This window comes from Muscardinus avellanarius, assembly GCF_963383645.1.
Source record: "Muscardinus avellanarius genome assembly, chromosome: 13".
NCBI classification, from domain to species: Eukaryota; Metazoa; Chordata; class Mammalia; order Rodentia; family Gliridae; genus Muscardinus; species Muscardinus avellanarius.
The window spans coordinates 4083249-4094389 of NC_137799.1; the positions used below are offsets into that span (position 1 = coordinate 4083249).

Here is an 11141-nt window from a genome sequence, read left to right on the forward strand (position 1 = left end):
GCCAAGGCCGTGGCCGCCTTCTCTGCTAAGTGGTCCCAGAGCCTTCCCAAGGGGCCAGCAAGGCTGAGCACTGAGCCACTAACATCCATCTGCCACCCAAGGCTGAGCCCAGTGTAGGCTTGCAGAAAGAGAGGCCTGGGATCCCTGCTGCCGGGATGGGTGCGCACCCAGAAGGTCAGAGTTGCAGAGTGGGTTTGAATGAAGGGCATTCCTTTCTAGGTGTTCCCGGGGCAGGCTCAGAATAGCCAAGGCCCCCCAGGTCTCTGCAGGTGCCCAGGCCTACCCAGGGATGGCCCGCTGGAGACTGGCCCTGGGCCTGGGGCTCTGCCTGCTGGCTAGCACCAGCCTGTGGGCCCTGTGGTGAGTTTCCCCGTGGAGCCCTCCCTCCTGCCTACCCAGCCTCTGCATTCCAACCCCAAACCCTCATTCCCTTCTCCTTTGCCAGGTCCCGCCCACCTGGCCAGTCTCCCAGACCCCCAGCCCCAGCCAGCCCAACTGTTTGGCTTCTGAATTTTGCTCTGTACTGGCCTCCTGGTGTTTGAACTGCAATTTCCTCTACCTAGACAGCCCTTCAAGCCCTGTGTTGGTGACCCCAAGTTTGTCACTGTTCCCTCCTGGGCGGATCCTGGGCCGTGCCCCACCCTGCTGCTGTGGCGGGGAACTGGCATCAAGGACGTAGATAAGCCCCAGGGATGAATGGCCGTGGATGGAGGAATGATAGCACGCAGAGCCCTGTGCTGTGCGCCGGGATTCCAGGAGGCGGTCCTCTGAGGTCAGCCAGACCCAGGGATGGCAGGAGACCCCCCAGATGCACCCCTGGGGTCTTTACTCCCAGTGGTTAGTGCTGAGTGGGATTCAGCAAAACGGAGGCAACAGGTGTTTTTCTTCCCTAGGGCATCTGTCCAGAATTGGCTGCCAGTCACCTATGTCCCCTATTATCTTCCTTGCCCCGAGATCTTGTAAGTATGGGGCCGGGAGGACTGGGCTTCCCATGGGCTGTTCACATTTGGAGAGACGGGGGGAATGTTTAAGGGCACCCTGCCTGTGGGCCCGCGAGTCCTAAGCTGGGGATTCTGATCATCGTAGCAGTGCTTAGGTCATGGATGGATGTGGCGTGAGATGGCTCTGCCAAGGCCAACCGTTGCTTCTGCGTGAGCTGGCTTTGGACTTGCTGCTCAGCTGCAGCGGTAACATGGGATGGCAGAGGTGCCCATCCAGGGCCACTGGGAACTTGAGGTGTAATGATGCCTGTAAATAGCCTGACATTGTCCAGTGCATACTGGATGTCAGTAAACGGTGCGTCATGGACAGGACGTTTGGGTCAATTTTGTGTTCCATGTGGATGGAATGGGGAGAAAAATGGCTTGGAACAGTCTCAAAGGGGCGCCGGAGCCGTGTGTGTGCGCGCGTGTGTGTGCGTGTGTGTGTGTGTGTGTGTGTGTGTGTGTGTGTGTGTGTGTGTTTTACTGGGGATTGAACCCAGGGGCATCCTACCTGCGAGCTTCACTCCCAGTTCTGTTTTACTTTTCATTTGGAAACAAGGTCTTGCTAAGTTCTTGAGAGCCTCTCTCCATTGCTGAGGCTGGCTTTGAACCCAACATCCTTCTGTCTCAGCCTCCCAAGTGCCCAGCTTCCCACGGCCTTTCGTTTTTCATGGCAGCTAAAGGAGAGTGAAACATCTGGATCACAGACGCTGATTGACACAAGGCTCGGTTTACTGTTGTGAACACGGAATGCAGTAACTCAGCAGCTCAGCTTACTTTCTGTTGCTAGTAACTCAACACCACACACTGTGGGGGCCATGGTTCCGACCCAAGGGCGAGGGTTGACATCTAGTGATGGCTTCCTTTTTTTCTTTTTTGGTACTGCAGATTGAGCCCAGGGGAGTCCCACCTCCAAGGTACACCCCCAGTCCTTTTATTTTGTATTTCAATGAGTGCTTGCTAAGTGGCGGAGTCTCACCACTTGCCGAGGCTGACCTTGAACCTGTGAACCTCCTGTCTCATTCTCCCAAGTACTGGGATTACAAGCGTGCGCCACCATGCTTGGCTTAGTTGTGGCATCTGAATTCAGTCTGTGGCTTTTTTTAGGGGGGGAGAGATTGGACCCAGGGCCTCACACATGCTATGAAGTGGGAAATGAGCTACACCCCGGGTCTAGTTTTGTTTTGTGATGTCTGATTGCAGTGGGACACATCTGGGCTTGTGGAGAGAAAAGACATGAAATATGTCTGTAAGAAACTAGGTCAGAGAGCCATTCCGATGAATCAAAGATTGTAATTTCGGAATAAAGACTAACCGGGCGCAGTGGCACATACCTGTAATCCCATCTACTAGGGAGGCAGAGGCAGGAGGATCACAAATTTCAGGCCAGCCTGTGCAACTTAGTGAAACCCTGTCTCAAAATAATTTTGTATATGTATGTGTGTATAGTACTAGGGATGAAACCCAGGGGCCTTCTACCTCTGGGCTATTCCACCAGACCTATTTTATTTTTTTATTTGGAAACAGGATCTCACTAAGTTCCTGAGAGCCTCACTAAATTGCTGAAGCTGGCTTCAAGCCTGCAATCCTCCTGTCCCAGCCTCCCAGGTACTGGGATTACCAGCATGGGCCACGCCTGGCTAAAATAAAATTTTTTAAAAGTCTGGGGATGTAGCTTATGAGTAGAGCGCCCCCTTAGAGGTTCGACCCACACACACACACAATATAAAATAAAATTAAAAGTCAACACTAATCACAAAAGGACCAATACTACATAATTCCACTTGGGTGTAGAACCTACAAGTGTCAGATCCCCAGAGGCAGAAGTCACTCCTGGGCGAGAGGACCCGGGAGCTACTAGATAATGGTACCAAGTTTATGTCTCAGATAATGAAGACGTTCTAGACATGGGTAGTTGTTGTGTTAATCCGCTTTTCTTGCTTGGACAGAATACCTGGGCAAATCAACTTTAAGGAGGAAAGACTGATTTGGGCTTACGGTTTCAGAGGGGTCTGTCCACGGGCGGCTGGCTTCATGCTTCTGGGACTGCAGTACGCGGGGTGTCGTGGCAGAAGGGTGAACCCATCAAAGCGGCTCACCCCTAGGTCAGGAGACAGACAGCAAGGAAGGGCCCGTAACCAGAAATACCCAGCGACCCACTTTCTCCAACAAGGTCCCCTCCTACCACCTTCACCACCTCTCAGTGCTGCCAGGAGCTAGGAACTTATGGACGGACTAATCAACACGCAAGGCTTTGGGATGGTCCAGATCCAGCCCATCACAGTGGCAGAGACTGCGTGACAGTGTGGATGTGCTTAGTGCCACTGAACCATATGCTGAAAAATGTTTAAAATAAGCCAGGCATAGCCGGGCGTGGTGGCGCACGCCTGTAATCCCTGCGCTTAAGAGGCTGAGACAGGAGGATCGCACAGGTTCAAAGCCACCATCAGCTACTTAGTGAGGCTCTCAGCAACTTAGTGAGACCCTGTTTCCAAATAAAATATAAAATAGGTCTGGGAGTATAGCCTGGAGGTAGAAAGCCTCTGGGTCCCACCCCCAGTACCACACACACAAAAAAAAATAAGCCAGGCGTGGAGGGACGCACCTGTAATCCCAGTACTTGGGAGACTGAGGCAGGAGGAATGCAGGTTTGAGGCCAGCCTCAAAAACTTAAGTGAGGCTCCTAGCAATACAGTGAGACCCTGTTTCAAAACAAAAATAAATTAATTAATTAACTGAAAAGAGCTGGGAGTATAGCTCAGAGGTAGAATGTTCCTGGGTTTAGCCAAGCATGGTAGCCCATGCCTGTAATCTCAGTACTTGGGAGGTTGAGACAGGAGGATCACAGATTCGAGGATAGCCTCAGCAAGTAGTGAGACTCAGCAACTTAGCAAGACTTTGTTTCAAAATAAAAATAAGGCCAGGCCTGGTGCTTGTAATCCCAGCATTCGAAACATAGAAACCAGAGGATCCCGTTCGTAGACAGCCTCAGCTATTTAGCGAGGCCCTTTGCAACTCTGTTTCAAAAAGTAAAAATACTAAAAAATAGGGCTGGGGTGTAGCTCAGAGGTATAATGCCCCTGGGCTCCATCCTTAGTGCCGCTAAATAAATAAATAAATAAAATAGGGCCTGAGGGGGGTGTAGCTCGGAGAATGCCCCTAGGTTCAATCCCTATTACTGGGGGGGAAAAAGAGGTTAAAATAGTAAACATATGTAATAGTAAACATCTGTATATTTTACTGCGTGCACACACACACACACACACACACACACACACATACACACACACACACATGAGACCCCAGACCAAAGGTGGGAAAACTCAAGGGCTGAGGCCATACTCATGTGCCACGTTGAAAGTTAGACAACTGGGCCACCGGCACTCAGTCCACAAGACTGCCCGTGCCAGCCCCCTGGGAGCCCATCTGGAGTGGATTCTGCCACATCACCTCTGGCTGGGCCGCCCTGGGCAGGCTTCACCCTCTCTGGGTTCCACCAAGATGTGATTGGCTTTGTGAATGAGCAAAGAGCGGAGCCAGGGATTCAGCCCCAAGTCCGCTGGCCGGTGGGTGGCAGAGCCACAGTGAGCCCAGGCGCCTGGCCCTGCAGCCCTGCCACCCGCTCCTTCCAGGACCAGGCCCCTCTAGCTTCTCTGCTCAACCTGACTTGCCGAAGCGCGAGGGCCCCGGTTACACAGGCTGGCTGCCAACGTGTGGCCAGGATGCCTGGCCCCATCAAGGGCTGGCCACACGCTGGACATGGGCTGAGTGCCCTTAGGGCCCAGGGTGGCGGTTGGGGAAAGGCCTCCTTCAGGTCTCACTAGAAGAACAGGACCACTGCAAGGCAGACAGGAGATAAAGACAGAGAATTATCAGGAGGAAGCGGCTGCTGGGATGGTGGGGACCAGCCAGGCAGGACTGGAAGCCACAGGGCAGGCCGGAACTCTGATGCTGCAGACCACTGGCAGAATTCTTCTGCCTCAGGGAAACCTGTTTTATCCTTATGGTTTTCGGTTGAGGCCCATGTGGGTTATGTGGGGTAATCTCCTTTATATATAAAACTAACCACCAAGCCCGGCGTGATGGAGCACGCTTGTAATCCCAGCTTTTGGGAGGCCGAGACAGGAGGATCACAGTTCAAGGACAACCTCACCTACTTGGTGAGGCCCTTTACAACTCAGTAAGACCCTGTTTCAAAAATAAAGAATAAAAATAGGGCTGAGGGGGTGTGGCTCAGAGGTAGAATGCCCTAGCTTCTATCCCCAGTACCAGGAAAGAAGGAAGGAAGGAAGGAAGGAAGGAAGGGCTGAGGGTATAGCTCAGAGGTAGAATGCCCCTGGGTTCCACCTCTAGTACCACAAAACACACACACACACCAAGAACCAAGGGTGGCAGCACTCACCTGTAATCTTAGCTCCTCAGGAAGCTGAGGCAATAGGATTGCAAGTTTGAAGCCAGCCTGGGCAATTAAATGATGCTAATCTCATCTCCAAAAGGCCTTCACAGCAACCCCTAGACTCAGGTTTGAGAAACCCTGCACCGTAGCCTAGCCAAGATGGTCACCAGTGGGCTGGGGCTTAATCAGCTCACCTAAGGTCCCCTGTCCCCAGGCCTTTGTGGCTTCTCACTCCTGCCCAGTGCCAGGCTCCTACGGTGTGATTGGTTGAAAAACTTTCAGCTTTGGGCCAACTGGTACTGAGTTCTAGCACCGCCCATGTTCCCTCCCCAGTGAGCCTGGACAGGCAGGGCCATAGGAGCCAGGAGCTACTGGAGGGCTGGATCCCCACGTCTGATTCCCACCTTCCTGCCAGGCACTGACAGCTCTTTCTTCCCTCGTTCGCAGCAACATGAAGCTGCAATACAAGGGAGAGGAGCCACTCCAGCCCGTGACACTGTAAGGAGACCGCCACCCCCGCTGTGCCGCCCCAGGGTGGGCTGCCTCCCCTCACACTGGCCCTGCTTGCTTGCAGGTCCCAGTACCCTCAGCCCAAGCTGCTGGAGCGGAGGTAGGCATCACACAGAGAGCGGGCAGCGGCGGGGCTGGGGTGGCGACAGAGCTCTGATTTAAAAGTTGGTGGTAAGCTGGGCGTGGTGGCGCACGCTTGTCATCCAGCGTCTGGGAGGCTGAGACAGGAAGATGGAGGTTCGCAGACAGCCTCAGCTACATAGAGAAGCCCTTTGCAACTCAGTGAGACCCTGTTTCCAAATAAAGAGTAAAAAATCAGGCTGGAGGTGCAGCTCAGAAGTAGAATGCCCCTGGGTTCCATCCCCAGTACCTAAAAAAAAAAAAAAAGTTGGTGGTACCAGTGCCAGGGTGGCCTTGGGACGCAGCAAGTCAGGGCCCTGGTCCGGCTCTCGCCAGCTGTGTGACCTTGGACAGGTTGGTCAACTGCTCTGAGATTTTTCTGTACAGGGGACCATGGCAGGAGGCTGAAGGGATACAAGTACGGGGTGGCCCTGAACCAACCCCAGGCTCCTTGAGCTGCCCGCCCTTGCCACTCCTGGTCCTGTTGGGGGGTGGGGGGAGTAGCTGTCATTTCCCCTGCTTTCCACATGGGGAAACTGAGGCCTGGCGACAGGGCCAGGGTTTCCGCGGGGGCGTGGAGTAGGAGAGGCAGGACCAGGGAGGCCCTCGGCGCCCACCTCTGTTGCTGCCAGGCCCTCGGAGCTGCTGACGCTCACGCCCTGGATGGCGCCCATCGTGTCCGAGGGAACCTTCGACCCGGAGCTGCTGCGGCACATGTACCAGCCACTCAACCTGACCATCGGGGTCACAGCGTTTGCTGTGGGGAAGTGAGTGGGGGGCGCGGTGGGGGGCGGGCTTCCCGAGCTCCGGAGCTGAGAGGTTAAATGGGCCTTGCAGGTGCTGAGCGGAGTGATGGGAGGGGTCTGGCCCTGACATGGAGGGTGAGGAGCTGCAGGGCCCTGCCTCCCCTGGGCCTCCAGGGCTCTCCCCTCTTCTCTGGCCCCACCTGGCCTTGTCTTTAGTACCTACCACCATGATGGGGCCCCCAGCAGATGAGGAATGGCCCACCTGGAGTCAAGTGACCCCCCCATCCCAGGAGGCCAGGCCCCCAGCATCCCACTCTGCCCTGCCTTCTGCCACCCACCTGCTCCCCGACTGCTTTCTTCCCCTGATCCTCCAGTACTTGGGAGGCTAAGACAGGAGGATCGCAGGTTCAAGGACAACCTCCACAAACAGTGAGACTCTCACCCATAAGTAGTGAAACGCTGTGGCAACATAATAATAAAACAGGGCGGGGGCACGCTTAATCTGTAAGATCATGAGAAGCCCTGAAACACCGCCTGGCGGGATGTGAGTGCTCAGGAAAAGTGTGGTTTGCAAGCCGGACATGGTGGCACATGCTTGTAATCCCAGCATTTGGGAGGCTGAGACAGGAGGTCCTTTGCAACTCAGCAAGACCCCGTTTGAAAATAAAGAATAAAATAGGGCTAGGGGTATAGCTCGGAGGTAGAATGTCCCTGATATATATATATATATAGTGTGGCTTGTGAATACCTCAAAGATCATTTTTTTTGACAGCAGTCCGAGGTCGATGGTACAGGTTGAGGATCCCTTTCTTATCCAAAACGCTTGGGGCTAGCATTTCTTTAGATCTGGAGGTTTGAAGACTTCTGGGAATTTGCCTTATCGATTGAGCACCCCAGAGTCTGCAGCTGGGATTGCAGATGAGAGGTGCTGAACCTGTAGGAGGGCTGTAGGATCTTGGCAGAGGGGGACGCCAGGGTCCGGCCCGAGGGGCCGGCTGACTTGAGAGGGGAGCCGGAGCTGGGCCCCAGCCTGGCTGTCCCGAGCCCTGTGCCCCGTGTGACCCGCGGGGTTTGTGGTCACCAGGTACACCCTCTTCGTCCAGCGCTTCCTGGAGTCGGCGGAGAGCTTCTTCATGCGCGGGTACCAGGTGCACTACTACATCTTCACCGACGACCCCGCGGCCATTCCCAGGGTCCCGCTGGGCCCCGGCCGGCTCCTCAGCGTCCTCCCCGTCCAGGGCTTCTCCCGCTGGGAGGAGATCTCCATGCGCCGTATGGAGACCATTAGCCAGCACATTGCCAAGAGAGCGCACCAGGAGGTGGACTACCTCTTCTGCCTCGACGTGGACATGGTGTTCCGGAGCCCGTGGGGCCCCGAGACCTTGGGGGACCTGGTGGCCGCCATTCACCCGGGCTACTTCGCTGAACCTCGCCAGCACTTCCCCTACGAGCGCAGGCGGGCCTCTACTGCCTTTGTGGCCCACAGCGAGGGGGACTTCTACTATGGTGGGGCGGTGTTCGGCGGGCGAGTAGCCAGTGTGTATGAGTTTACCAGGGGCTGCCACATGGGCATCCTGGCAGACAAAGCCAACGGCATCATGGCCGCCTGGCAGGAGGAGAGCCACCTGAACCGGCGCTTCATCTCCCTCAAGCCGTCCAAGGTGCTGTCCCCTGAGTACCTCTGGGATGACAGGAAGCCCCAGCCACCCTACCTGAAGCTCATCCGCTTTTCTACACTGGACAAGGACACCAGCCGGCTAAGGGGCTGACGGCAGAGCAGCGGCCTCCAAGGACGGGGGCCCAGATCCCCGCAGCCACCCAGCCCGGTCCAAGCTCCAGGCAGGGGCCAGCCCTGTGAATCCAACCGGAAAACGGGTGTGGAGAGGCTGCTGTGAAGTGTGAAGGGCTGTGCACCCACGATCACACGACGATCTGGCACGGAAACAAAGGCTCAAAAATACGTCGGCAGACCTGGCTTCACCTGGGGGCGGTCGGAGTCCCCGCCCCATGCAAAGTGCCCGGAAGCCCGCTGCTGTCCCCTTTTGTCGAATGTTGGTTGCCCTTAAAGTTGCACTGTAATCCCCTAGTGTGAGAAAGCGCCCCGGGCCCCTGCCCATCCTGGCTACTGTGCCCCTAGCCATATACAGCTGCTCCTCAGTTGGGACCCAGGGCTCTGCCTAGGTGCCCTCTGGCTGCCTGCTCCCCGCCTCGCGCCCCCGCGAGCCACACTCTCAGGGACCTGTCCCTTCTTTTTGAATGGGGTTTGGGTTTTCAATAAATGTAGCGTGTCCTAGGTAGACCCCAACCTGCTTGTCTTAATGTGTGGCCAGGCTCTGGGGATTCACGCAGATTGGGTTCCAAACACCAGTGGAGCTGGGCGTGGTGGTGCACACCTGTAGTCCCAGTACTTGGCAGGCTGAGACAGGAGGATTGCAGGTTCAAGGCCACCCTCAACAATTTAGCGAGGCCCTCCGCAGCTTAGGCAAGACCCTGTTTCAAAATAAAAATAAAAGCTGGGCGTGGAGGCTCACGCTTGTAATCCCAGTACTTGTGAGGCTGAGACAGGAGGATCTCACAGGTTCGAAGCCAACCTCAGCTACTTAGGCTTTCAGCAACTTAGTTAGACCCTGTTTCCAAATAAAATATAAAAGAGGTCTGGGAGTGTAGCCCAGAAGTAGAAGGCCCCTGGCTTTCATCCCCAGTACCACAAAAAAATAAAAATAAAAAGTAGAAGCTGGGGTGTGGTGGCGCAAATGTCTCAGCGTTTGGGAGGCTGAGTCAGGAGGATCGTGGTTCACGACCAGCCTCAGCTACTTAGCAAGGCCCTTCGCAACTCAGTGAGACCCTGTTTCAAAAATAAAAATCCAGGCGTGCTGGCGCACGCTTGTAATCCCAGCATTTGAGAGGCTGAGACCAGAGGATCAGGGTTTGCCAACAGCCTCAGCTACCTAGTGAGGCCCTCTGCAACTTAGTGAGACCCTGCTTCAAAATAAGGAATAAAAAATAGAGCAGGGGCTGTAGCTCAGAGGTCAAATGCCCCTGGGTTCCATTCCCAGACCCACAAAAATAAATAAATAAAAAGACTAAAAACTAGGGCTGAGGGTGTAGCTCGCAGGTAGAACTCCTCTGGGTTCCATCCCAGTACTGAAATAAATAAATAAATAAATAAATAAAATAAATAAATAAATAAATAAATAAATATAAAACAGGGCTGGGGGTATAGCTTAGAGGTAGAATGCCCCTGGGTTCCATCCTCAGTACTGCAGATAAATAAGTAAATAAATAAATAGGGTTGAGAATATAACTCAAAACACCCTTGGGTTCAATCCCCAGTATCAACACACACACACACGCGCGCACACACAACCTGGCATAAAAGGGTCTTGTTCCAGGACATCTGGACTACAGGCAGCTGTTACTACAGACAGTTTATACTGGTCCTTGGGATCCTGGGAGCAGCGGGACCTGCGGACACTTGCCGCACACCTGCCTGAGAAGAGAGCTTCTGGCCCCTGCCCACAGAAGGGCTGTGTCTGACGGCCCTCCTGTATCCGGGGCCCCTGGAGGCACAGGTGGGCGCGGGGCTCCAGGACAGTAGCGCAGGCCAGGATTAGAGGGCCTGCCAGGGCGCAGCTCCAGCCTGGGCCCTGAGGGATTTCAGAGCCCCAGGACAATCTGACTGCCCTGCCGGGCAGAGGTGGGTGCAACATGGTTGAGGGTTGGGTGGCCCGGCACCCACACTCCTGGGGGAAGCAGGGCTAAGTCGGGGATGCAATCTGGGGTCACACCAGAATAGGGAGATGGCCCCTGCCTGACCTCCCTGGCAAAGCTGGGGCGGCCAGGTCTTCCTACAACCTAGGGTTTAGCTTGCAAATCGGGATAGATCCCAAGGGTGTGGACAGATCCGATGGAGTGTCCAGCGCAGAGTCAGAAGGAGGCCTGGGTGCTTCCTGGGCAGAGGGCAAGAGTGGACCCACTGCAGCCAGTTGTGGTGGGGATGCCTGTGATCTCAGAACTTGGGAGGCCGAGACAGGAGGATCGCAGGCTGGAGGCTGGCTTCAGCAACTTGGTGAGACCCGGTTTCAAAATTAAAAAGGACTGAGGATGTAGTTCAGTGATAGACCCTGGATTCAATTGCTAGTGTCTGTCTCTCTCTCTCTCTCTCTCTCTCTCTCTCTCTCTCACACACACACACACACACACACACACACACACACACACACACGCCCCACGGCTTCTATTCTTGGCGGGCACCTGTCCAAGGCTGCCTCGGGAGAGAGCTCTGAAGCAGGGCCGTGTTGAAGGAGCAGGCCCTGCCTTCCAGGAGCTTCTGTTTGGAGCAGGAGGCGGCTCCCGGATGTGGAGGCCAGGAAGGCTTCGTGAGGA

At 55.0% G+C, this 11141-nt stretch overlaps 1 protein-coding gene across 1 annotated transcript; it reads left to right on the plus strand.

The window, feature by feature from the left end:
• Positions 1-289: 289 nt before the first annotated feature.
• GBGT1 (globoside alpha-1,3-N-acetylgalactosaminyltransferase 1 (FORS blood group)) lies at positions 290-8524 on the plus strand (the record flags this gene model as incomplete). Its single annotated transcript, XM_080708860.1, has 6 exons — positions 290-360; positions 894-959; positions 5827-5877; positions 5954-5989; positions 6642-6776; positions 7840-8524. The coding sequence occupies 6 exons, from the start codon at positions 290-292 to the stop codon at positions 8522-8524; spliced, it is 1044 nt and encodes a 347-aa protein (XP_080564986.1).
• Between the last annotated feature and the right edge of the window lie 2617 nt (positions 8525-11141).